Source organism: Carcharhinus amblyrhynchos, chromosome 17, assembly GCF_965287045.1.
Source record: "Carcharhinus amblyrhynchos chromosome 17, sCarAmb.v2.hapA, whole genome shotgun sequence".
NCBI classification, from domain to species: Eukaryota; Metazoa; Chordata; class Chondrichthyes; order Carcharhiniformes; family Carcharhinidae; genus Carcharhinus; species Carcharhinus amblyrhynchos.
The window spans coordinates 30,931,403-30,958,245 of NC_137340.1; the positions used below are offsets into that span (position 1 = coordinate 30,931,403).

General features: G+C 41.3%; 1 protein-coding gene across 13 annotated transcripts in view; it reads right to left on the reverse strand.

Annotated features, from left to right (window-relative positions):
• Positions 1-26,843, reverse strand: part of LOC145354415 (uncharacterized) — a 266,934-nt gene that overhangs the window by 16,525 nt on the left and 223,566 nt on the right. For 9 of the 13 annotated variants that reach the window (XM_080205707.1, XM_080205705.1, XM_080205706.1 and 6 more), the window contains 7 exons: positions 24,265-24,421; positions 19,508-19,642; positions 19,250-19,339; positions 12,583-12,639; positions 8,537-8,689; positions 7,590-7,666; positions 3,541-3,584 (listed from right to left, as the gene is read on the reverse strand). In XM_080205707.1, coding sequence (XP_080061833.1) covers positions 3,541-3,584; positions 7,590-7,666; positions 8,537-8,689; positions 12,583-12,639; positions 19,250-19,339; positions 19,508-19,642; positions 24,265-24,421 — 713 coding nt within the window. Of the gene's footprint in view, positions 1-3,540; positions 3,585-7,589; positions 7,667-8,536; positions 8,690-12,582; positions 12,640-19,249; positions 19,425-19,507; positions 19,643-24,264; positions 24,422-26,843 lie in introns of those variants that run through there. The other 4 variants (XM_080205709.1, XM_080205713.1, XM_080205714.1 and 1 more) reach the window with 4 other exon arrangements.

A 26,843-nucleotide genomic window follows, 5' to 3' on the forward strand; every position in this document is an offset into this window, starting at 1 on the left:
AGTCAAATACACAAATCCTTAGAGGTGGTAGAACAAGTTGATTTTAAAAGCAGTGGATCACTTGAGTTTGTATGAAGAGGGATAGAATATAACAGCATAACAGCCAGTATAGGGAAGGGCAAAACATTTATTTGTTGGTTAAAACTATACAAAGCCTTGCAGCCTCGTGGCTACAATCAGCTCCCGAGGAGGCCACCAGATCACGTGACCCTTGCCTTGCAGATTGGTTCTTAAGGGAACAACCACTACAGCTCATTATGCCTCAGCTGGAAAGTTCTGGAGACCACACTTCAATAAAGAAGTAAATGCCTTCGAGTCAGTACAGATTAAGGGGTGACCTGATTAGATTTACAAGATGATAAGGGGTTTTGAAATCAGAGAAGATTTCTCCCTCTAGAAAATGAGTCAATCCCTGAAGCTCGCAGATTCAAAATTATTGGAAAAATCTCAGAGGGAAGGCAAGAAGAATTTTTTTTACTTGATGGCGTTTTCAGGATCTGGATTACTCTACACGAAAGTGTGATGAAAACTGATTGCATGAGTCATTTTAATAAGGAGCTGGACAGGTCCTTGTGAAACCTACAGAGTAATAGATGGAAAACAGGAAGTGGGATTGGGTATAATCATCCTTTCAAAATAGTCAGCACAGGCACAATGCGCTGAATGGCCTCCTTCTGTCCTGTATGATTATATGAGTCATAAAAGAGGAACAAAAAAAATGTTAAAAAGATTAGCAGTAACATAGTGATTTGCTAAAATACACAAGCAGATGTTTTGTTACAATAAATGATAATGAACTTAACTATTTGCACTTGGAAGAGCTCGCAACTGAATTCAGAGCGGACAGCTGTGTTTCTAGCAAAACTGCTATAATTATGTCTTAAAACAGGCATTCCTCATTGAGGGAAACATGCTCCATAAGTTCAATACATTTTCACAGAAGGAAACAATAGTTGTGGAAGGAAAATGAAGCTCCATCAAATCTGCATGGAGTAGGTGCTGAAAGTGTCTAAAAGCGTTACTCACCAGGTTTGCCTTATTTGCATTGTGAGCAAATGACCAGAAGCAAAGTGATAGCATAATGGAAAAAGGCAACTAGTTAGCCAAGCAGAAAATAAAACACTCAAAACCTGTTAGAAAGGATCAGAACAATCACTCTCTGACAAGCTTCATCATTTTTTATTTAAAATTTTGACAAAACAATTATTGCAAAAGTAGGGAGAGAGGCAGAGAAATCAAAGCAAATTTGTGAAAGAAGCAAATAAGAAACTAGCAGCAATTACACAGCAGCAGAGGAAGGTAAAAACGTCAAAATGGTGGAGAAGTTACGTAAATTTTAATTTTCTTTTGAAAAAGTCAGTAGGTTTTATTGGATACATGTTGCAATGTGAAGAACAATCATGATTTTTTAAATTCGTGGGACATGGGCCTCAGTGGCTGGGCCAGCATTTATTGCCCATTCCCAGGGGAATTAAAAGTCAACCACATTACTTGGCTCTGGAGTCACATATAGGCAGACCAGGTACGGATGCCAGATTTCCTTCCCTTAAGGACATTAGTGAACCAGATGGGTTATTTTTACAATAATTGACAATGGTTTCATGGTAATCAGAAGACTTTTAATTCCAGATTTCTATTGAATTCAAATTTCACCATCTGTCATGTTGGGATACAAACCTGGGTTCCCAGAACATTATTCTGGATTTCTGGATTACTAGTTCAGCGACAATACTACTGCGCCACTGCCTCTCCTAAGTTAACGTTACCAACATTGTAGTTTGTTAGAATTTGAATCTGCTAAAATCTTGGGACGGTTTATGTACTATACCAGCAGCTTTGAGGAGCTATGTCCATCCACAAAAGGCACAATGAATGAATCATTGGCACAAGTAGGCTTACATAAACACTTCAATGAAGTGACTGTGAAAATCCCCTAGTTGCCACACTCCGGCACCTGTTTGGGTACACTGAGGGAGAATTTAGCATGGCCAGTGCGCCTAATCAGCATGTCTTTTGGACTGTGGGGGGAAAACGGAGCAGATACGGGGAGAACATGCGAACTCCACACAGACAGTGACCCAAGCTGGGAATCGAACCCTGGTTCCTGGCCTGCGAGGCAGCAATGCTAACCACTGTGCTACCGTGCACAGTGTTCTCCAGGCCCCACCTGTCACCCTTATACTGTGTCTTTAGTGAGATTCCACAAGTACACAGTCCTGGTTAAGATGCTTCTCCATACTTGTAACCTTAAACCTTTAGGCACTGGCTACCTTTGCCTCAATAGCAATAACACTGCACTGCTCAGATACCTCATCCCCTTCCAAGCTGAACACCCATCTCGAATAAACAATAAAAAGAAAATTATTGAAAGAGTTGAGAGTTCAGAGAGTGGATACAGAAGGGAGAGATACCAAGAGTGGCTGGGAGGAGAGAAAGAAGCGAGGCAGGAAAAGTGTGAGAAACAGAAGCGTGAGTAGGAAGAGAGTTGCAAATTGGGACACAGGATGGCACAACAGGCAGTAAAGGAGAGAGACAAGCCAGGAGAGAGAGAAAGACAGAAAGAGGAGGGAAAATAGAAAATGGAGATAATGATAGTAGAGAAAGAGAAAGGGAGAAAAAAATAATTAGGGGAGAGAAAAGTAAAGGAGGTGAGAAAGAAAAGAAGAAAGAAAGAGAAACAAATAAATAAATAAAAAATGGTGATTAAGACTGGCAAAAAAAGCCTCCACCAACTTGCTGGAAGGAGTGCCATATTCAGACCACTGAAATAAAGCAGGGTGAAGAAACCTCAAACCCAGAATCCATTCTCCCTCAAGGGAATATTCTGATCCTCAGAACCAAATGCATGTAACTTCTAGATTTGTAGTAATGATACCCTAATTATTGATACTCCAGTGTAAACATCACCAGCAAGTGACAAAGACACCGAAAACCTCCAGTGTCGCTGCAAGGAATGGTGTCTTGGCTGAGTGCCAAATCTCCATTCTGGTTGGTAGCGGGGCAGGAACAGACGAGATTAGAGACTCCCGCATCAATAGCTGGCCGCACTGACAGCCAACATCAATTTAAAATATCTACAGCTCACATGAAACTAAAGCCAAATGTTAAAAAACTGTCTGGACACAAGGGCAATTTCAGATCACGATCCAATGCAGGGAACTATGGCAATAGTGTTATCATCTATTCTAAGAGACAGCTTTAACAACATAGATATCCATTAACCTCTACCTGTGGACCCGTTACAACCTCTTTGTAAAATATTGGCCATGTCACAGGAATAATGCAATATATATGTTTGTGTACTTGAACATGGTCTGGATAGGAACAGAGTACAAAGTAGATTAGGGCAGAGGGAGCGCATTTTCATGCTTAGAGATTAACTTTACATGATGGAAACTACAAAAGCTAAAAGCTTTCTTATGTCTTCCTGGTAATGTACCTAAATGCAAGGCTAGTACTTCTCATATTAGGTATTGACTGAACTGCTTTCTCTCAATTTTATCTGTTCATATGTCTGACAATATAAGAAACAAGTTTTACCGATCATTTGAGCAATGGTCTTCTCATATTCTGCAACAATCCGCCTGTAGACAAGAAAAGCTGCAATGAGAGGAGTGTGTGCACAGACATGCCAATTTTACAATGACTGATGTACAATACACCTTTTAATATGTTTTAACACCATATTAAAAGTTTCCAATTCAAGCATTTAGAGATGTACGCCGAAAACCTCACCTCGTCCGCGGCTGGGATTCTCCAGTGCTGCCGCAGTGAATGGAGTTTTGGCTGAGTGCCAAATTCTCCATTCTCACTGGCAGTGGGAATGAATAAGATCGGTGAAACTTGCCCGAGGTTGAGATCCTTCTGAAAGAATCTTTGCCCTGACTCTAGTAAATATTGAGCAATATAACTGTTCTTCATGGAATTTTACCAAAACATTAGGGTGAAATTCAGATCCAGTGGCAATTTTCTGATCTGCTTGGGAATGAGCAGACTCAGAATTTTAGTAAACTCTAGGCGATTTGATAAGTTTGAGTGACACGTGTTGCCTGAAAGGAGATTTTATGCCACATATATGGGACAGGATTCTCTGATCCCATCGGTTCCCACCCCCGCAGCGGAGAATCCCAGCTGTGGATGAGGTTGGAGCCTTTCCGCAATGGAGTTAATGGTTCATGGATAATTACTAGAACAGAGAACAACTCTTAAGTGTTGCCACAAACCAAATCCCTTTCATATTCAATTTAGTTTGGTGCAGCCTATACTGGACTGCTTTATTGGGAAATAGTGGTCTCATGTAGACCACCTCAAGTAAACTGCCCTGTTCACTGTCTGCAATTCTTCTGAGGAATGCACATCCTCGCATTGCAGGGTGCTTTAGAAGTGTTTGAACTCTCTGAAATGCCAATGCAAGAACAAATTAAGGGTGCGGTCTTGTAAAATAAAAGTTTATTTATTAGTCACAAGTAGGCTTACATTCATACTGTATTGAAGTTACTGTGAAAATCCCCTAGTCACCACATTCAGGTACACGGAGGAAGAATTTAGCCAATTCACCTTACCAGCACATCATTGGACTGTGGGAGGAAACCAGAGCACTTGGAGGAAACTGATGCAGACACAGAGAGTATGTGCAGACTCCGCACAGACAGTGACCCAAGCTGGGAATCGAACCCAGATCCATGGCGCTGTGAGACAGCAGTGCTAGCCACTGTACCATCATGCCACCCTTCCCCCGCCCACCTTTCAACAAGGCGAGCTGGTAAGATCGGGTGGGAGGTGAATAATGAGGTTCCTGCCCTCGAGCTCAGCCGACAGCTTCACTGGCAAACTCGATCTCTATCCACCCACCGCCCCCTCTCCCTCCGAAATTCCCGTTTTCTCGCTCGTTGGGCAATTCGAAAATATTTTTCGTAAAATTCTGTCCTAAGCTTTTTAAATTGAAAGTGCAAAGAAGTGCTGAAGACAAAATAAATACATATCATAGAATGCAGAGAAAAGGAACCATAGTTAAAAACTGCCAGGAAGGTCAACACCCAGCTACATTTTAAAAACTCACTTCCTCACCAAAAAAATTTTTCAAAGCTCCCATTTTATGTGAGTCTATGATGAGTATGCATTTCTCACATTATTCTAGGGAATGTGTACTATGGCAAGTTTGGTTTCAACGTAACTATTTTTTCAACATCTTTAAGGAAATTGTCACTAGCCATTAGCAAGAGTCTTCAACACATAACAAAGCTTTGCATATCATGCACCTTAGAAGTTTACACCACCCCCATTCCAACATTGTGCTTAGCAGTAGGGCCAATGGGATTCATCATTTCTCGACCCTCAATTATATTTAAAAAGTTCATTTGAGCACTTAGAAAGAAAATATTGATTGAAGGCAGTCCAGGATAAGATAGTGGGGGGAATTTCCCCTTCCTGCTCGCCACGGGAAAAGTAGCAGGCAGAGGGCAGGAGAAGGGGGGAAACCAGACCATGCAAAGGTCCATTGACCTCGCGCGGGATTTCCCGTTTTTGGAGCAAATGCAGCCGTAAAATCCCACCCAGTATTTCAAAAGCTGCATATAAATATCAAAAATAATCCCAGTTTGCCACTAATTTGCCAGTTAAAAGTGCGTTAAATATACACAAATATGGTCACTGGAAACTGAAGCTTAAGATTTGGAAATTAAAGTATGCTTTTAAAGAATTGCCACAGAAAGACCTAACCGTGCATGGCTTTGTTTTAACTCCAGGTTGAAAATAGTGAGTGGCCAGTGCATCCAAGAGTGCCAGCAGGAAGATTCTGCCGAGTTCCATGATGTGCCATGTTAATGTATGCAAGATGGCCTCATGGAGTTTAATGTCACAAGATTGATTCTCCCCCCGCCCCCAAGGTGGAGGGATGTACAATGCTTTTCATCTCAGTTTCAAAATGTATCTCTACCTCAGATCTCTGCTCGTCACTCATCATTTTCTCCTGGTGCTGAATTTCATTTCAAACGCCACGCAGAGTAGGTGAGGAACATACAGAAGATTTTTAAAAATATAATGGAAGCTGAGATTGGGAGTAGGCATCTCTACGTTGGCCCAGGCTGTTGCCAATCTATAGGGCTTTGCTTCTTAGGGCATGGTTGGACAGGGATACAAATACGTGGTTGTGAAATGCAATCATTCAAACTTTAAAGTACAAACAGAAATCTAAGCTAGATCGGCTGCATTTAGTCTAACTCTAAATGGAGATATGTACCACTGAAAGCATTAAACATCTGACATCGTCAAAGTCTTTAGGTGCCTTATATAGAACAAAGATCCTGCATTAAAATGTGCAGTACAAAATGTACACTTTGAGATTGCTATGAGGTAGTCTCCAGTTTGTTGTTCAGAACAATATGAAGCACTAACTAAATTGCCTTTTTCCCTAAACTGCATTGCTTTTTAAATTCAGCTGGGTTAGCCCACTGAAATTTTAGACTGACTAATGGCACTTTTATGCAGTTTGAGGTAAGGGCTAAACAGCATTAATCACATTTACATTGAAGTACGTGACCTAGTTCTTTTCTGAAAGGCATTATTTACTCGGCCTCAGTCTCGATTTCATTGAGAAACCTTCAATTAATAACCTGAACTATTAGAAAGCTGGATGATAATAGAGCAAAACATGAGGCAACCGAAGTCAATAATCGTTTTGTTTGTACCAGATTTTCCAGTAGACCTTCCTGAAAGGTAATAGCAATGTCATTAGAGTACAACACAATCTAAAAATTCTATCAGCTTCACATTATTATAAGAATTCACCAGGTCACATTATTCATGCACAGAACAGTGTCAATGTAATCCCTCAACTATGTCAAGCTTTTTATACACGGGGCATTACTTACAAAGGTAGTGTTCTACTCTCACTGTTCACTGTTGTTAACAGATTGTCCTAGCTCTGTAAAGTACAATATCTCCTCCTGTCATTGTGTCAGGCAGAGGTGCAGGTGAAACCTAGTGCAGTTAGCAGTTAGGTGAAACCTAGTGCAGATGGCAGTTAGTAAAAGACATCATCCATGGGCAGCACAGTGGTTGGCACTGCTGCCTCACAGTGCCAGGGACCTGGGTTCAATTCTGGCCTTGGGGACTGTCTATGTGCAGTTTGCACATTCTACCCATGTCTGCATGGGTTTCTTCAGGGTGCCCCTGTTTCCTCCCTTGGTCTGAAAGACGTGCTGTTTAGGTGGATTGGCCATGCTAAATTGCCCCTTAGTGTCCAAAAATGGTAAGCTAGGGGGATTAGCGGGGTAAATAAATGGGGTTACAGGGATAGGGCAGGGATGGACCTGGGTGAGATGCTCTGTCGGAGAGTCTGTGCAGGCTCTATACCAAATGGTCTTCTTGTACACCGTAGAGACTTTATGATTTTACGAATCAGTAAACTTGCTCTAGCTGCGTATATGAAATCTATACAATAACGTGAAGCCCTCAAGTATATTATAACCTGGTTAGCATGCTTAATCATGTTTGTCTACGGCAGATTCTCAATTTAATTTCCCATGTAACCCCTTCTACAGTCAACATTACAGAGTTAGCATCAATGTCACAGACCTATATCAACTTACCTCATCTCAACAACCTCTTGCCTACTTTCATCATACTTCCTCTTCCAGTCTGCCGCTTCTCTTTCCTGAGCAACAATCTGGAACAATGAGAGTAAACATCCACAAGTGAGGAGCCATAGAGAAAAGATTCAGAACCCATGCTTATGTTAAAATGAAAGTTGAGGTTAAAGCAGAAATCCACTGAAACGAGGTGAAGATGGACAAGAAACAAATAAAAAATAATAACACTCCGAGCAAAGCTAAGACAAAAAGAAACTGTGGAAATAATTCAGGTTTTCTTTTCTTAATTTGTTAAAAACATAAAAACAGCAACATGATGACACAGTGGTTAGTACTGCTGCCTCAGAGCACTGGGGACCAGGGCTCAATTCCAGCCTCGGGTGACTGTGTGAAGTTTGCACCGTCTCCCCATGTCTGCGGGGGCTTCCTCCAAGTGCTCCGGTTTCTTCCCACACTCAAAAGGGGTGCAATTTGGTGGATTGGCCATGCTCAATTGCCCCCTAGTGTCAGGGGGACTGGCTAGGGTAAATGCATGGGGTTATGGGGATAGGGCCTGGCTGGGACTGTGGTTGGTGGAGACTCCATGGGCTGAATGGCCTCCTTCTGCACTATAGGATTCTATGATTTCTATGATTCATTCTCCCAGTGTCTGCGTGGGTTTCCTTCAGGTGCTCTGGTTTCCTCACTCAAAGATGTGGGGACCAGGTGGATTAACCGTGAAAAATTGCCTCTTAGTGTCAGGGGTAAATACATGTGAGGTTAAGGGGATAGGTTGGATGGTTGTCAGTGCAGGCTCAATGGGCTGAATGGCCTCCTTCTGCACTGTAGGGGTTCTATTAATCTATGATTCTACCTCTTCTGTCAAAAAGTAACTTCAGACTAAACCAACACCGACACACACAGACTCTCTCTCACACAGAACACTACTCTCAAGGTGAATGAGCTACCTCTTCCCGTGCTGTTAGGAGAGCAGAATCCAAATCTCTTTGGTTGTAGTGATGCCCATCGGCCTGAGCGTCATCAACCTCACTGTCACCAGTTCTAGAGTACAGTGCACTCTTTGTGATGGGAGTGTCCATTGATGGCGTACTGTCTCTTTGCTGCAAAAAAGTGCAAACAGAAACAAATAAAAGCAACTTGTTTAGCAAACATATATCACCCCAGCTTAGGAACTCTGGAGAAGCAAGACTGCCTGGCAAGGTCAGATTTCCAGAACACACTGCTAAACGTAAGTTAATCACCAGGTTTAAATTAACCTTGGGTCAAAGTGCTATTCTAATGTTGCTGCTACACTGTTTTGCATGACGTAAGTGGGAGAAAGCGTGATGGGCAATGCATAATGTCCTGTCAAAAATTAAATAGTGGGAAGAGAGCAAACTTCAATTTAATCCAAAATAACCTTGGAGCCAAGTGCTTGTAAAAGATACAGTGGCAATGAACATTCAAACTGTGACAGACAGAACCACTTCAATATATCTGTATCACATCTTCTTGACAAATTTGTTTAACAAATCTAAATATCGGAAAGGTCACTTTTAAAATGCAACAGTTTAGACAGGTGTTGATGTTCCAAATGATTGCTGTCAAACTGACAATGGTCGAGCAATACTTACTGATAAGGATTGACTCCCTTAAGTGGGAGAGACTGGAAAGCAAAGTGGCATACAACCATTTTGCACTGGGTTGGAACGCAGTTTAGTAAGCAAATTACTCATTAATTGAGAGTCAACTGCAAAGTGTTTAAACCCTTTCAGTACCAAACATACTTTGTTAAACTTCTCTTATACGACAGATGGGGTTTTCTGTTTTCTATTTTGGCTGCAAATATTAAGGACCGCACAGAAACATTTTGCTGTTTTAAATTGCATTTATGTAACATTTATGAAGTTATACAGAAGCTTTACAGAGCTCCAATTGGGCCACAACTAGATTACAGCAATTCTGGTCACCATGGTTCAGGAAGTGGCTGAGAAGGTGCAAAGTCAATTTACCAGCATGATTAAAAGAAATGGAAGATTTTAGCCATAAATGATAGGTTGAAGAAGCTGGTGTTAGAATCCATAGAATCTCTACTGTGCAGAAGGAGGCCGTTTGACCCATTAAGTCTGTAAAAAGAGCACACCACTGAGGCCCATCCCTGCCCTATCCCTATAACCTCGTACTTTGAATATGGCCAATTCCCTTAACAGCACACCTTTGGACACTAAAGGACAATTTAGCATGATGAATCCACCTAACCTGTATATCTTTGGACTGTGGGAGGAAACTGGAGCACTCTGAGGAAGCCCACTAGATACAGGGAGAACATGCACACTCCACACAAGACAGTAGCCCAAAGCTGGACTTGAATCCAGATCCCTGGTGCTGTAAGGCAGCAGCGCTAACCATTATGCTGCCTGCATTATCCTCCTTTGTTCAAAGAAGATTGAGGGGAGATTTGATAGAAGCATATAAGGATATGACAGATGTGGGTAAGATATGCAAGTAAAAGTGGCCCCATTATCTGATAGCACAAGGATGATGGGGCGCAGATTTAAGATCTTTGGAAAGAGCGTGTGTGCTTGCACACGCACACATGTGTGTGATGAGACATGTGGGAGAACACACATGGGCAGTCAAAGGAAATAAACCTTGAGGATAAAGGATAAGTGAAATTTTGGACTGCATATAGTCAATGCCATTAGTCTTTAGGTTCTTTTTTCTTAACTGAAAATCTGTGAAATGAAACAGAGTTGAATATGTTTTTGTATCATTCACAACTCTGGAGAAGTAAAGGAATGGCAAACAAAATGAATAATAAATCCAAATTAGTACAGGCAGGAGACAATACCAAGTGCAGAATTTGTCAACTTCTAGTTTTATAAAGTCAGATAATAGGACAACAAAAGAATACTTGTTTTTTTTTAGAAAGTGTTTCATATTTTATTTCACCATTTGTCTAGAAAGCCAAGTAGCAACATTCAATCTAGACAAATGGTAGCAACATGCAATAACTGAATTACAAATTAAATGGAAAAAATAACAGAAGGAAATGGAGTTTCTCTGCCCATCTCTGCTAAATATTGTTTACTAAATCTATTTTCTGACAAAGTGTACAATTAGGAATACTGAAGTGATACCACGATTAAAATGCTATGTAATGCAAAGTTGTTTTAGTTTCCTGGAAGAAATATTACTTTATCATAATGGCCATGAGAAGTCAGCATGGAGCCAATGGTAAGGAGGAAGAAGTTAATGGACTTAAATATGTCTTACTTCACAACAGTCAGACACAGAGAGAGCAATATGAATTCAGTCACCATTTTGTCAAATACTCTTCCTGCAATGAGTTTGAACAGCTTGGAAATTCACATTGGAACCAATTGTGAAGTCAAGTGCTTTACATTTCTTTGGTTTTTGCCTTACACGGTTAGAATAAAAAATGAAACAAAACAAATTAAATAATAAGGAGGATATGTCTTCCATTATTAACACCTCAAGTACCAGGACGTTTTTTGAGTCATAGGGTATACAATGCTTTTTAAATCCAGATGTATGTACAAAGTGTAGTTACTTAAATTGCACAAAGTATTGTACCGAATAAATCCTTTGTACTAATTAGAATGGTCTGTGATTTATTTTTCTAATAGAACTTTATTTCTCCAAATAGTACTGTCCTATTAAAATTAAAATTAAGGCCTGGACGTTTGCTTTCTGGATCTGAAATATAAAGTCGGGCCACTTCCCAGCTCTGTAAACCTGAGCCAGAAAAGTTCCCCAGAAGGAGTGTTTTTCATTCTGGTCTTTGATTAAAACCCATTCACTAAATTTACATTCATTAAATTACACCCCTATGAAAACAATATTTTATTTCAGATGCTTAATCCTTATAAAGGCAAACATTGGAATTCATAGCCCCACTTCAAAAGAGTCGATAACTACTGGGACCTGTCTATTAAATTGTGAAACAAAAGGCATTCTAATGTGCTAATGAAAACTGGTAAAATCTGTCATGCAGCACTAATCCATTATTGGGAGCTCTCTGACTCTGTCAACAGGGTAAAGTACCTAACTACCACTTAAAAAAACTACAGACATTGTATTCAAAGATTTAAAAGGTGGGTGTTTTAAATGCCTTGCCGGCTTGACAATTCATTTTGAGACTTTTGATAGTTGCTTCAGACAATTCATTTTGACAGTTCCTATGAACTTGACAATCAAGTTCAATCGACTTTATGCATTTCTTAACACACATTCATGCCTATTTTAACAATCTCAAGGGATACCTTAACTTCCCCAAGGAACACTTGACCTTCCCCAAAAGGCATCTGGCCTCCCCTAAGGGCGTTCTGAGGTCAAACCTGAACAGGAACCCTCCCTCCCCGAAGGCTCCACATATTTCAGGCCTGCTTTGATCAGGTCTATCCTGCAAAAATCGTGTTTTACACACCAACATCACCAAATTTAGAGATGAGTAGGCAGCTGCCTCTGTGAAATGTGTGTGTCAAATCCTGACTGGGACCATTCCTGCCCCACAAAAATGGTAAGTGTCATATTTGGAGGTGAGAATTCTGAAATTTAGCCTCGAAAACCACAGTTTTACCAAGGATGAAAATCCAGGCCAAAGGAATCTAATTTTTCACATTTTCAGTCAAACTATCAGAAGTTATCTTATTAAGAATTATAAATGTAAATTAAACCAAATGACAGTAGTGTCACAACTAAAAGTAATGGCTATATCCCAACAGAACCACTGCAATCTACTTTGTTTGAGAAAAAGTTCAACTAGTTAATGCTTCGGATCCAATGTATTTCTTGAGAAATGTTTAGCTTTAGTCTTTACTGGATTTCCAGATAAAGTAGCCATTATTAAAATTCCAACAATTTTACTACATACAGTTCATATTACAAAACACATATTGTTACTTTCAAATGCTGTAAGCATTGATGATACTTTATTGTACAATGTTATAAAACAGATTACCATCGGGGAAGGTCCTAAACTATCTCTTACTTGCAAGCATGAACCAAAATTGGCCCGTTGTCTTTGGGCTGTGATCCTCCCTCTGATCTGTGAGCATACAGACAAGCAAAAGAAACTGAAGAAAGTGACACGATAACTAAACCTTTAATAAATTTGGATAATTACCATGCCTCAGCCATTCATGCACATGTCAGCCGAAAGCATGAGTTAGCCAGTCAGAGAAAGAAAGCATCATATTTGAAATGGCTTTTTAAAAAGTATGGTCTAACTACTGCAAAGATAAATCAATCCAGAATATTTTGAAATTAATCCCTTTACTACTTAATTTTAAAAAGGATAAATGACCCTAAAACTGATAACATAACAGATGCGATTACCTCCAATAGTGAGTTCTTAATTTGGCATGAAAAGGAAAAATTGATCATTAGATTTCTTGCACATGATATTGGCATATGTCAGCCACAGATTTAATGACCTAGTTCTTTGTTAACTATACACCCCATGCCAGGTGCTGCAATTACATAGAATTATAGAATAGAATCCCTACAGTGCAGAAAGAAGCTGTTTGGCCCATCAGGCCTGCACTGACAACAATCCCATCCAGGTCCCATCCCCATAACCCTACATATTTTCCCCACTAATCCCCCTGCCATCCCCCTAACACGAAGGAGCAATCTAGCATGGCCAATCAACCTAACCTGCACATTTTTGGACTGGCTTGAAGCTCCACACTATAAATCTATGAAACTAACCATATCCAAATTACTTAATGCAGCATCATTGAGTTGGGAAAGCTGGGCTCGTTTCCACTAGAGTTTAGAAGAGTAAGGGGTGATTTGACTGAAGTACATAAGATCCTGAATGGTACTGACAAGGTGGATGTGAAAAGGGTGTTTCCTCTTGTTGGTGAGTCCAGAACTGTTTTAAAACTAAGATTCACCCTAATAAGACACACTTGAGGAGAAATTTTCTCTCTGAGGGCTTTGTGACTTTGAAACTCTTGCCTCAGAAGGCTGTGGAAGTGGGAACAATGAATATATTTAATGCAGAGGTAGATTGATTCCCATGTCCATCAGGAATCTAAGGTTATCAGGGGTAACTGGGAATGTGGAACTCAACACAAACAGACCACCCATGATCTTATTGAATGGTGGAACAGGCTCCAGGGGCCAAATGGCCTATTTCTCCTCCTAATTCATTTGCTCGTATGTTCCTATTAAACATGGTACTGCAAACTCAGTCATAAATTTACCATGCTTAACAATTATTGATCCATTGTTCATTCAGAGACAATTGCCAGAAGTTGATGTGACAGATGGGCTTCTTAGGCAGAGATAGAAATCTTTCCATTCAGAAAATAAGCACTACTCCATTTCATCAAGTAGCTTCTTCTAACGTTACAATCCCTTGTCCTGAGGAAAAGGTGTCCCAGAATATTGGAAAATTACGCAGTAATTATGTATTTAATGTTTAATTCCTTTCAGATGCTGCTTCACAAAAATCATACCAAATATATTCCTTTTTAAATGTGGGGAACATTAATACTTTGACCTTTTAACTCCATGAAATATTTTTGCCACCTGTTTACAGGCTACAGGCACAAATTTTGATCCAGATAGCTGGAACCAGCCTGACAGAAGCTGGAACCACTTAGAGTATATGTTTCACCTCCGGGTGCTTCCAGTGCAACCCAAGTGGCACCCCACGGAATGAAGGGTGTTCGCAAGTGAGTCCCTTGCATTTTGCCATGATGTCAAACAGCCGTACCAGCTTATCTGGTACACAATTTACAAACTTTAGCCATATGGATGCATTCAACATATTCACTTCTCACTCACCAAGGAACAGGTGTTCAGTTGCAGGAGGGACCCAGCATGAGCATTATTCAAGGTGCAACTTGCAGGGTAGGTGATTTAGGATAAATTCTACTGTAACAAAACTTCTCAAAGTTACTGAATAGTGTCTTTTGGAGGAATTGTACTAAGTTCCTGGATTTGGCAAGGAGAGTTGTTGCACCCTCACAATGAGGCAGGAGTTGTGTGATTTGCCTCCAGTGACAGTGCAATGAGGGCTGCGGTTGCAGTACCTCTGGGTCTGCAACACGACATGGAGATGAAATAGAGGCTGCCGAGAGGGCAAGTTCAGCGTGATGCCTTCTACCAAGTTGGGGTCAAAATCTTCTAAGCTCCTTGACAGTGGCAGGAGGCCTGGCAGCCCAGCCACCACACCCAGTATCTTGGTATGCATCATTAGCATTCTCTTTTATTCCATCTCATTGGTTTCCTTATCCATGTCCCCCTCAGCAACCTCACCCTGCAGTGACCTGCCAATAAACCACCTTTTCTCAAACATATGGCTGTAAGCCACTCATGACCAGTGAGTCACCAAATGCTAATCCCAACTCTACACTAGTCTCCAAAGTGCCGACATCTACACTAGCCTCTAAGGTAGGTATAGTGCTGGCATCTACACTAACCTTTAAGCTAAGTGTGGAGCTGACATCTAGTGCTGATAGGTATAGCCAGCACTATACCTACCTTTAAAGTAGGTATAGTGCTGGCTTCTGCATGAGGCTGTAAGGTAGGTATCGTGCTGGCATCTACACTAACCTTTAAGTTAGGTGTGGTGCTGACGTCTGAGCTTGAGTCTGTGATTGTCACATCAGGCAATACTATTCATCAGTGATGTCCTGTTGCTCTTTTGCTGGGGCTATGGCTGGGTAGGCAGCAACTCTTGAGTGCCCGAAAGCAGGAAATCAGAAAGGAGTAAATTGATGTAGAGGGTGAAAGGTTGGTTGGAAAACAAGTGGTCCATGGTTACACCATCAGCATCATGCTGTATAGTAGATGGGAGATAAGGCAGTAACATAACGTCATCCCTAATGTTCTTAGTTAGGCTGGATACCATCTTTTAGTTTTGACAAAGGATCATCCAGACTTGAAATGTCAGCTTTTTTATCTCCTTACAGATGCTGCCAGACCTGCTAAGATTTTCCAGCATTTTCTCTTTTGGATACCAAAGGCTCTGCGACAGCCTGCTCCACAATACAGAGACCCTCAGTGGAGCTCAGGAGGTGCATACATCCTGTTTCCCCACCAGTTTGTAGGCATCCATATCCTCCACCACTTTGCTCCCAGCAATTATGGGTAGTCTTTTTATGCGAGAGAGCATGCCAGTCATTGTGTAGCACGGTGTTTGGGTGATGTGCCTATCATAGTTGAATAGCTGGAGCTATATGGAAGCAGCAGGAACTGGGTATGAGGCTGGATTATGTGTGAGGCTGAAGTGGAGCATTCGGCTGCAAGGCCTGATTGCCAAGAACTGCTGCTGGGTGAGTGATGGTGGCGTGATGGATTGAGCAGTGTGAGAGGCTGGTGGAGCAGTCAGTAGGAGATGTCATGTGAGGATACAGCCACTGGACTTGCTCACCCATATGAAGCCATTGCTGCTAGGCTCTGGGAATTGTCCTCCCTTGCTACCGACTCCCTTTCCCATCAGATGATAATTCCTGAGAGCTTCCTGCCCTTTTTCCATGACTAAGGACTCCAGCACCATGCCCTCAGAGCTCTCCCATTTCCTTGGTGCTCCATGTGCTGCTTCCACACGTAGCCAGTGATCGTACAGGCAGCTGGTAGCATCTCCCTTGTGCTAAGTTCTGCAATCATTTAAGGGAGGTACACTGTCTAAACTGTGTGCTCTTTGCAAAACTGCTCCACTCTCTGCTGAGCTCACAGCCAATGAGCATCATGTGTCCTACTCAGACTAACATTACTATCAGAAAAGTGACAAGGCAATGTAAATTTCATGCTGCCAAGCTAACAATGTGGTCTGGTTAAGAATCAAATCTCCTCTGCCCAGAAAACAGAGGGGTCCAAATTATTTCACAATCCGATCAAAAGTAAATCTCATTCTGGAAACTGAAATTTTCCTTCAGATTTTGCTTACTGAAAAAGTCCATCCAACTCAATTTACACCAGGGCCCCCAGATAAACTACCACAGGAGCTTAGGATTTGTTAATAAAACACCAATGTTTTCATTATAACTTTGTCAACCTACTTGCTTTACTGCCTGGAGGTTCCAGTGACTCCAAAGAGGTTTCATGACTTGAGTATTAAATGGATATTTGTGCTGCTATTAATTAGTCAGTGGCCTGTTTTGGGTGATTAATAGATGCATTTGGAAATATTTTCTGTTAGTTACCTACATAATCATTAGTATATTGAATGAGATAGGTCTGTCATCCAAGTCTCCAGTCAGTTATAGTTATTGTGATTTGAGAGATGCCTAGATGATCTTGGCATTCCATTTTTGAGCTTAAAGAGATGTACCTCAGGGAGCATTGTTCCCAGTTCATTCATTGTTCTGAGTCCATTAAGATACAAGATTCCATCAGTTTGATAAGATTACAGAGGGAGGCGATGGCCTTGTGGTATTATTGCTAGACTATTAATGCAGAAACTCAACTAATGTTCTGAGGACTGGTGTTTGAATCCCACCACAACAGATGGCGGAATTTGAATTCGAGAAAAAAAAATCTGGAATTAAGAATCTACTGATGACTATGAAATCATTGTTGATTGTTGTAAAAACCCATCTGGCTCACTAATGCCCCTTAGGGAAGAAAATCTGCCATTCTTACCTGGTCTGGCCTCCATGTGACTCCAGAGTCAGACCAGGTAAGAATGGCAGATTCTAAATTACCCTTGGGCAACTAGGGGTGGGCAATAAATGCTGGTCAGCCAGCGACCCCAATGTCCAACAAATAAATTTTAAAAACTGAAGTCCTGTATACTGCTGTATCGTCTATGTTACCCCTTTTATTCATTTTTTTGTAGAATCAAACTAACTCCTATTCATTCTGTAAGCATAACCCCAAGCTTTCATTTTAATTTCCCATCTCACTCCAACTCTATCCCTTCTTCAACGTAAGCTTGAGGAACAGCATCTCCTCCACAATTTCAGAACATAACCTCATTCCAGACAGCCACTGTTGGTGATGATTTTATTTGCAGCTCCTCTCGATGTGTCCCATTAGAAACCCATTGGCCTTGCACCATTTGTTTTGTCAATTAATCTTTCCAGCCTCCCATGCTATCACAGATCTTTCCCTTTGCTCTTTTTCACCCCCACCCTCCTTTACCTGCCTCCATACTTGCTTAAAACCCGTTTCAACGAAGTACAGTAAAGGAACAGGCCCTTCAGCCCTTCAAGCCTGCGCCGATCATGATGCCATCCTAAACTAAAACCGTTTGCACTTAGAGTCCATTTCCTTCCATTCCCATTCTATTCATCTAGATGCCCCTTAAATACCACTATCGTACATGCTCCCATCACCTTCCCAGGCAGCATGTTCCAGACATTCACCATCCTCTCTGTAGAAAACTTGCCTTGCACATCTCCTATAAATTTTTTCCCCATGCACCTTAAACCTATGTCCTCTAATACTGACTTTTCCATTCTAGAAAAGAGCATCTGACTATCCACTCTGTCCATGCCACTCAATCTTGTAGGCCTCTATCTGGTCACCCCTCAACCTCTGTCATTCCAATGAGAAGAAATCAAGTTTGTCCAACCTCTCCAGCTAGCTAATATCCTCCATACCAGGCAACATCCTGGTAAACCTCTTCTGTGCCCTCTCCAAAGCATCCATATCCTTCTGGTAGTGTGGCAACCAAAATTGTACACAATATTCTAAATGAGGCCTAACTAAAGTTCTGTACAGCTGCAGTATGACCCGCCAATTTTTATACTCAATGCCCTGGCCAATGAAGGCAAGGATGCCGTATGCTTTCTTGCCTACCTTCTCTATACCTGCGTTGCCACTTTCAGTGATTGGTGGATGTGTCTGCCTAGTTCTTTCTGCCTGTCAATACTCTTAAGCGTTCTACCATTTACTGTATAAAGGTTTCATCTCTAACTTTTTTCCAGTTTTGGCAAAAGGCCAGGGATCTGAAATGCGAACTTGCTCTCCCTCCCTAGATACTGCATGCCTAGCATTCTCTGGTGTTATTTTTAAATTTCTAACCACTATCTTTGAGAATGTTTATTCTACCACTTTCCAATGTGTAAGAGGGGAGATTTGGGAAAATAAGTAAAGTAAATAAAGTAATGAAGGTTTTTGTTTCAGCCCCGAGCTTGTAGTATCATGTTGTGCACGCAAAGCCACGTTCACAATCCTGTGGCATGAAGCATGTGGCAGTGTGGCCTCTAAGGGAGCATTCCCTGAGGGCCATATGGTCAGGCTGGACCCTATGGAGTGCTGAGAAAGGAAGCTGAGTCTATTGGGTGTAAGGTTGCATATCCCGGGTTAGGGAAGGTTGGAGATACTTGGGATCCTCAGGGAGAAGTGCCGTACAGTCGCATAGTAATTCTGTCCAACGTCATTAGAGTGAACAGTTGTTTATTCATGGGCAATAAAGCCTTTTGTTACTTAAGCCTCATCGAATTGCCCTTGATTTATGAAGCACACAAAAAATTAGATGAGAACCCATAAGGGAAAAAAAAAGGTAAGAATTGTTTCAAACATGCAGTCAACAAGGTGAAATTAAGAACTTCTATTTTTAAGGACTAATTTGCAAATAGATGATTAAATAAAAAAATTCAGACATGCTTTCAACAATATCAAGTTTTTGATCAAATTAGTATACACACTAGTCAGTGCACTACAAACACAACACTCCAGGCAGTATGGGATACCTCATTATCTAAGGAGCTGTTGGGAGAGTTGGATAGCTGTTTGGCTAGCTTCAGTGCTTCTATCCTCATGGCTGCATACACTAGCTCTTCCTGGCATTGAATTGGCAGGGGACAATCCATAGAAAAGCAGTATTGGAAAAAAATACGCATAAGACTTTGACTGTAATCAAAATGTCTGAGAACAAACAGAAATAGACATGAAAATGAATGCGAACATAAATAGTGATCATGGAGAAGCAAATGAATTTCAGTACAAACCTGTAACTTGTACGCGAATGCCGAAGGGTTCTTTTCAGCTGTGTCAGGCTGCAGATAGTCAAGCTCATCATCTGTGTGTCCTATAATCCTACTTAACAAGGCATCTGCAGAGGCAACTGGTTCCTCAGGAGTTGCCTGCACAGAAGGGTAGGGAAGGTGCAATGTTTCAGGGCTAAGGTAGTTTGGTAACCCAATCCAATAAATATATTTTGACATAGATGAATGAGGATTTAAGTTAGTATATGATATTCTCTTGAATCTGTGACTAAAAGAGCTTTTGTAAAAGTTAATGTGCTTAATAGCACTGTTAGCAATGCAGAGAAACAGAATGGCAAGCCCAATGAAAAACAGAGAAAACTAAATTGCAAAAACCAAAGTGTCCATTCATGCACTTTCTGCACATTACTGAGAATTATCTTGTCACTAGTTTGATTCAACTACTAGCAAAGTTAAGGAAATCTCAACAGAAATATTATTTGCCTTTTAAATTTACAGCCCATCTTCCAGTTTTAAATGTAAATTTATCTACCATAAAAAATGTGTAGTCGAGGCTTCCGCTATCAAGATAAATGGGCCAATCTGTGCTGAGAAAATAATGGCATGAATGATACCTGCTGAATAATATGCAAATTAGACAGCAAATTCAGGGGATTAAGAGATACAACACGAGTTGTGAATCTTCAGAGCCTCCTGGTTAATTTATGCCACTATCATTTGCTTTGCACAAATGGTATTTCTCCTTCAACCTTCCTCTTATTTTTAAGAACCTGTTGGATTTGTACATTAACGAGTGGCTCATTAAACTGTCAACAGAAAATTCAATCTAGCATTAACAGACACAGGATCTTTTCTGGTCTGAACAGTTCCAAAACTTTTATAATGATGTGATAATTATTCTGAACCAACTTCTCTGACTCAGACATTCAATAGTTTAAACTATGATATCTCTTTCCTTCAGGTGGTAAATTGTTGTTAGATTTTTAAAATGTGACATTTTAGTATTTTTTCTTACTTTGTCCCTTTGCTCTCCCTTTTAACCCAATATTTATTTTAGTCTCATCACTTTTCTTTCTGCACCTGATTCGATTTATTCAGCCACTCTCATTCACTCTCCTCCTCACAGTCTCCACTGTTTCAGTCTCAAACATCAAGTCTCATTGACCCACCATTCACTGGGGTCACAGACACACCATTTCCCTAGCCACACTTATCAGTTTGCACTTCCAGCAAGACCCCATAACATATTTTTGAGTTGAGGGCAACACAATGGCACAGTGGTTAGCACTACTGCCTCACAGCATCGGGGACACAGATTCAATTCTGGCATTGGGTGACTGTTTATGTGGAGTGTGCACATTCTCCCTGTATCTGTGTGGGTTTCCTCCACGTTGTCTGTTTCCTCTGACTGTCCAAAGATGTGCCAGTTAGGTGGACTGGCCATACTAAATTGCCTCTTCATGTCACAAGATGTGTGGGTTAGGGGAATTAGCAGGGTAAATAAATGGGGTTATGGGGATAGGGCAGAGAGGCGGGATTGTTGTCGGAGAATCAGTGCAGACTCAATGAGTCAAATGGCCTCCTACTGTACTGTTAGGTTTCTACGATTCTATGAAAGGGCAGTAAGAAATCCAGCTAAATGGGTATCGCATGAGATGCTCCTCTTCAGCAAGCTCTAATCCAATAAATTCAATATAACTGGGTCGAGGACAAATTTCAAATGAACAATGAAGTACAATTGTCCACAATGGTGCAGGATAACTATTTTACATGGCACTGGGTGTGAATGGCTGGACAATTTTGTCCCAGGTTTCTCAAAAGCTCTTTCTCCAACCAGTGTCTGACAGATATTTGTGATTTTGACATGAGAGCGAAGCACAATAGTCACAGAACTAAAATCAGAATCATTTCTTCTTGGGGAAAGTTATTTGTTAGCATTGCCAGCTCTGCTTTACAGGAATTGAGTTCAGACAGAATTTACTTGATTCCCCGGGATAGTCTAATAATAAGTAAAATGCACATTTTAAAGAAAATCACAGATTAGGAATAGCACATCTAAAGAGTCACTGACACCATATTATTTTTACATTTAATGAAAAGTCTAAAACAGTCAACAAGAAACTCTACGGATTTGTCATTGCTGTACCATGCGGGACAAGTGGTTTGATCCAACCAAAATTGGTGCTAGCGGAATTAAGTGTTGGCAACAAGTTAAAATGCAAAAGGCTTGCTGTACATATTTATACAAGTCACATCTTAAACTTCTGCATAATTTATAACTAAGAAACATATGATTTAAGCATTCTTGTTCCAGTATCATGTTTTAAATCTTAAAGAAAACAACATTTCATATCTTTACAGCTGTTGTATGTTAATACTTATTTGTATTATACTGACAACTGTAAGAAACAGCATAGTACATCATCTTCACATTTTCCCTTTGGAAAATAAATCATGATGTAACTTTATATGTGCCTTAAACTTACCCAGGCTCATGGAAAGCCATTTATTCATTTATTTGTATTGGGAAATAAGGAGTGGATCCTTGGACATCATTGGCATAATTTCCTTTTGTCCGGTATAGCAGAAAGAGTACTTTGGTCATTCTTGCCAGGATTCATGTTATAGAGTGCAGAAATAGCTAGATTTTTCAGTTAGGGGCCAAACAATAGCATTTGTCACAGATCTCATTGCCCTGAGATACCTAGACAACTCTGGGATGTGTATTTCCCCTCTAGTGCCAAGTTAAGGGGATCTCCAAGAATGCAGCAGCAAGAATGCCATCGAACAGCCAATCACAATAAAGCACTCTCACAGACAGCAAAACAGGAAGTTAAAAGCGCTTTACCCTTTATATTTAATTCCAATTTTCAGATAGCAAAGTACGTGGTTATAATTGAATTTAGACAGAAGCTAAAATACGTGTGCAAATACTTTTTAGAAACATGCAGTTTTTTTTAACGTAATGGGGAAATTTAGCACACAAAAAATATATAATTAGTTTGCAGGTGGTGGTGTTTATAGCAACTATGAATTTACTGTGCTGTTAAAAACTCAGTCACACTGCACAAGATGTAACTTTAAGGATTTTTACTGTGAGATGAAATGGGTAGAAGTGGATGTTTTCAAGAATTCACGGATCATTAGGGTTTGCACTCTGGGAAGACCTCAAGAGCGCACCTAGTGGAGAAGCATGGAATCACCAACTTCTGGATTTCCACGATATTCTGTGTACGTGCTATGTGCGAACTCCCCAACTTGCTGTGGAGCAATGGTAGCAAATGCTGACAAATCTGCCATTGTTACCACAAAACTTCATTATATCCAGCATACTTATTGCTTTTTATGTCAGCAAGAGTACTCAAATGAGATCTCTAAATATCAGTTTTAACATATTAAATATGCAATAATTAATAATAATTACAGTACAAGTAAGATGAGCAGCAATACATCTGGTGATCGTAATTAATCTGCTTGTTTTTTTCAACCCGATAAACTTCTATATTTAAGGTTCGAAGGATATTATGATAGGCCAACCAGATTAAAGACTGTTGTAAAGCAATTTACCAATAACTTGCCATTGCTTTGACATCATTCCCAGGGCTTCGAATTGCCAGAGAATTCTAGAACCAGGGAACAGAGATTCAAGATAAGTAGGTGTAGAGGATACATGAGAGAGAACCTTTTCATGCGGAGGGTGGTGAGTGTCTGGAATTCGCTGTCCAAGTCGGTAGTGGAAGCAGAGACCCTAAACTCTTTAAAAATGTACCTGGATTTGAACCTTAAGTGCTGTAGGCTACAGGGCTATGAGTTGGTTGCAGGAAGGTGAGATTAGACACCTGGGTGTCCTCACATTGGCACGGACAAGATGGGTCAAATGGCCTCTTTCTATGCTGTAACCTTTCTATGGTTTGTCTATGATTCTATATGATGTTAATGAGGGAAAGACCATAGATGTATTTACTGTGATGGGTGTAGATGAAGTAGTTGGGAGGAAGCTTATGCAAAACATAAACATCAGCACAGACAATTGGATTGAATGATATGTTTCTCTGCTGTAACTACTACCCAATTCACTGATTGTTAAAGTCAAACACCTCTGCATCCAAACTGACATAAATTCACAACTGTTCCAGAAACTCCACTAAATCTCAAAACACTCTCTTTGAAGTCTTTACACTAAATAAATATTTCAAACACAGCCTCGGAACAAGCACAGCCTTAATGGTCACCAAAGCTCAACAAGGATGAAGATGAGAAGGCAAGGGGCAAGAGAAGAGGATTTGGATCAAAGTCCATGGGCGGAATCTTCCAGCCGTTCATGCCGGTGGGATTTTCTGGTCCCGCTGCAGTGAACAAAGAATTGGCGGAGAACCAAATTCTCTATCTTCACTTATAGCAGCAGCGGGGAGTGAACGGCCAGTAAGATCATGCTCTTTGTTTCTCGGTATTGAGATGTACTTTCAAAGTCAAAGTTAGTAATAAAGTATATTAATGCCTTGCTTATTCACAAAAAAAATGATATCACAGGGCCAGATGGCCTCGTCCTACTCCTGGTTCTTATGAAATGCAGCCCTATAACCTGCTTGTCAGTACCAGTACACTCATACACAAACGCCAACCCACCGTTCAATTAGTCATTAAATGTTGATGCTGAATTTTGGTATTTCCCTTATCAGGGATACCGAGACATGACTCACTTTGGAACCAGGAGCAAGATGCAGTCATTAATAACTTGGTGTATTGAGTGGATTACTCACCATGTCTGACTTGGCTGGAGATGAGTTCAGGGAATCTGTGTCTTTCAATTTGTCAGGTGACTGTAAATGTGCCTCTTGACCAGGAACCAAGGGTCGTGTGACAGAAAGTTTATTTGCAGTAGAAGGCACACCATCATCTGCATCATCTAAACTCGATCTGAAAAATAATGTGTGTTCATTCATAGAGACATCATTAATTATGCAACAGAATATATTTTAAGCCACAGATTTTAACGAGATCTATATCTGTATTGGACAGTGTGTATCATTGTAACTTAATGAGATATTAACCTGGTAGAATTCCAACACAGGCCTAAATGTAAGCTAAACAGCAGGACCAAGTGATTCCACAGCCAACATGTTAAAGTTCTACAGTCCTGCAACATCAGGGCTGGGATTTTCTGGCCCACCCCACTAATGGGATCAACTGGTCCTACCAAAAAAGTGACCTCCCCATGACAGATTCCCCAATGGCATGGCCAGCGAGCAACGCAAACAGTCATTTACTTCAGCAGGACCGGAGGTTCCTGCCAGCAGCCAATGGTAAGCCACCTCTCCCACTGGAAAACCTGCTGGGAAAAGGTACCGGTAAATCCCAGCCCAGGTCCAAACAGTGGTGGATTACTGAACGATAAACTGTAGGCAGAGGGTCCAGGAATTCTCAATGATGAGGGAGCCCAGCATGACAGTGCAAAAGACAATGCTGAAGCATTGAAATGTTGAGTGGATGATCCAACCTGACCTCCTTCTAAATCTTTGGCATCTGAAAAGCTGGTCTTTAGTCAATTCAATGTACTCCATGTGATGACAAGAAATGGTCAAGTATACTGCATATAGCAAAGACTATTACCCCCAACAATTAATGGCGGATCTTCCACGCGCCTTGCGATGTATTCCACGGCGGCAGAGGTGACCCAACATTGGCCGGTGGCAGGATCTTCTGGTCCCACCAGTGTTACCCACACCACCGGAAAACGCAAAGCAGGGGTTCACCCTTGGCAGGACCGAGGATCCCACCAGTGGGAATGGCCAGAAAATTCCAACCATTGTGTGCAGTGCTAAAGATTACTGCTCCAGAACTAGCCATTCCTTGAGCCAAGCTGTTCAAGTACAGCCGCAACACTGCCACCTACCCAGCAAGGTGAAAAGCTACCCAGCCTTGTCCTGGGAGCAAAAAGCAGGAGAAATCCAATCCTGTCAATTAATACCACATCAATCTACTCTTAATCATCAGGAAATTGATGGAAGGTATTGGTGACAGAGCTATTACGCAGCGCTTAATTATCAATAACCTGTTCATCGTTGTTGAGTTTAGCGCCAGACTTCATTCCATTTTTGGCCCAAGCATGGACAAATGTTGAATTCCAGAGGTGAGCTTAGTCATTGTCCTTGACTTCAAGGAGCATTTGACTGAGAGTGGCATCAAGGAGTCCTAGCAAAACTGGATTCAATGGGAATTGGGCAAGAGTAGGGTGGGGTGGGAAAGGTTTCCAGGGTTCAGAGTAATGTCTAACAAAGAAAGATTGTTGTGGTCATTGGTGATCTCAGATCCAGGATATCACTACAGGAGTTCCTTAGGGTAGTATTCTAGGTTCCACCATCTTCAGCTGCTTCATCAGTGACCTTCCCTCCATTATAAGGTCAGAAGTGGGAATGTTCACTGATGATTACACAATTCATTGATAACTCCTTAGCTATTGAAGCTCACATGCTGCAGGAGCTGGGCAATATTCAAACTTGGGCTTACAAACAGCAAATAACATCCACAGCATACAAATGTCAGGCAATCATCATCTCCAACAAGAACCTAACTATCTCCACTTGATATTACAATCACTGAATTCTCCATTATCAACATCCTGGGAATTACCATTGGCCAGAAACTGAAATGGCCAACTAAGTGCAATGGCTGAAATTTTCCAGCTGTTCACGCCAGCGGAAGCTTCTGGTCCCACTGACAGTGCACTCCAGCCGTGTGTTTCCAGGTGGCATGGTGCACAGCAAATGGGAAATCCCATTGACAGCAGAAGGGCCAGAGGATCCCACCACCAGCCAATGGTGGACTGCCTCCTGCTGCGAGAAATACGCAGTGGGAAAGTGACAGAATCCCAGCCAATGTCTACAGGAGTAGGTCAGATACTCGATGACAAGTGGCTCACCTCCTAACCAAAGAACAAAGAACAAAGAACAAAACAGCATGGGAAACAGGCCCTTCGGCCCAACGAGCCCGTGCCGCCGTCCCACTGTCTGTGACCTATTCATGATTTTAGTCTACACCTAACGTGCGAGGATCAGGAAGGTCCAATTTAGGGACAATTTAGTACCCAATCAATCAGCCTAAAAGCACATCTTTGGGGGATGTGGGAGGAAACCGGAGCACCCGGAGGAAACCCACGCAACCACGGGGAGAACGTGCAAACTCCCACAGACACAGGCCCAAATCCATGTGTCCGCACAGCAACAGAGATAGTCTCTGAGCTGTCATGTTGCCCTCGAGATGGTCCAGTTTAAGCACACTAACGACATGAAGCAATAGGCAACTCCCGAAGCAACGTCCAAGAGCAGCCCACTACAACCTG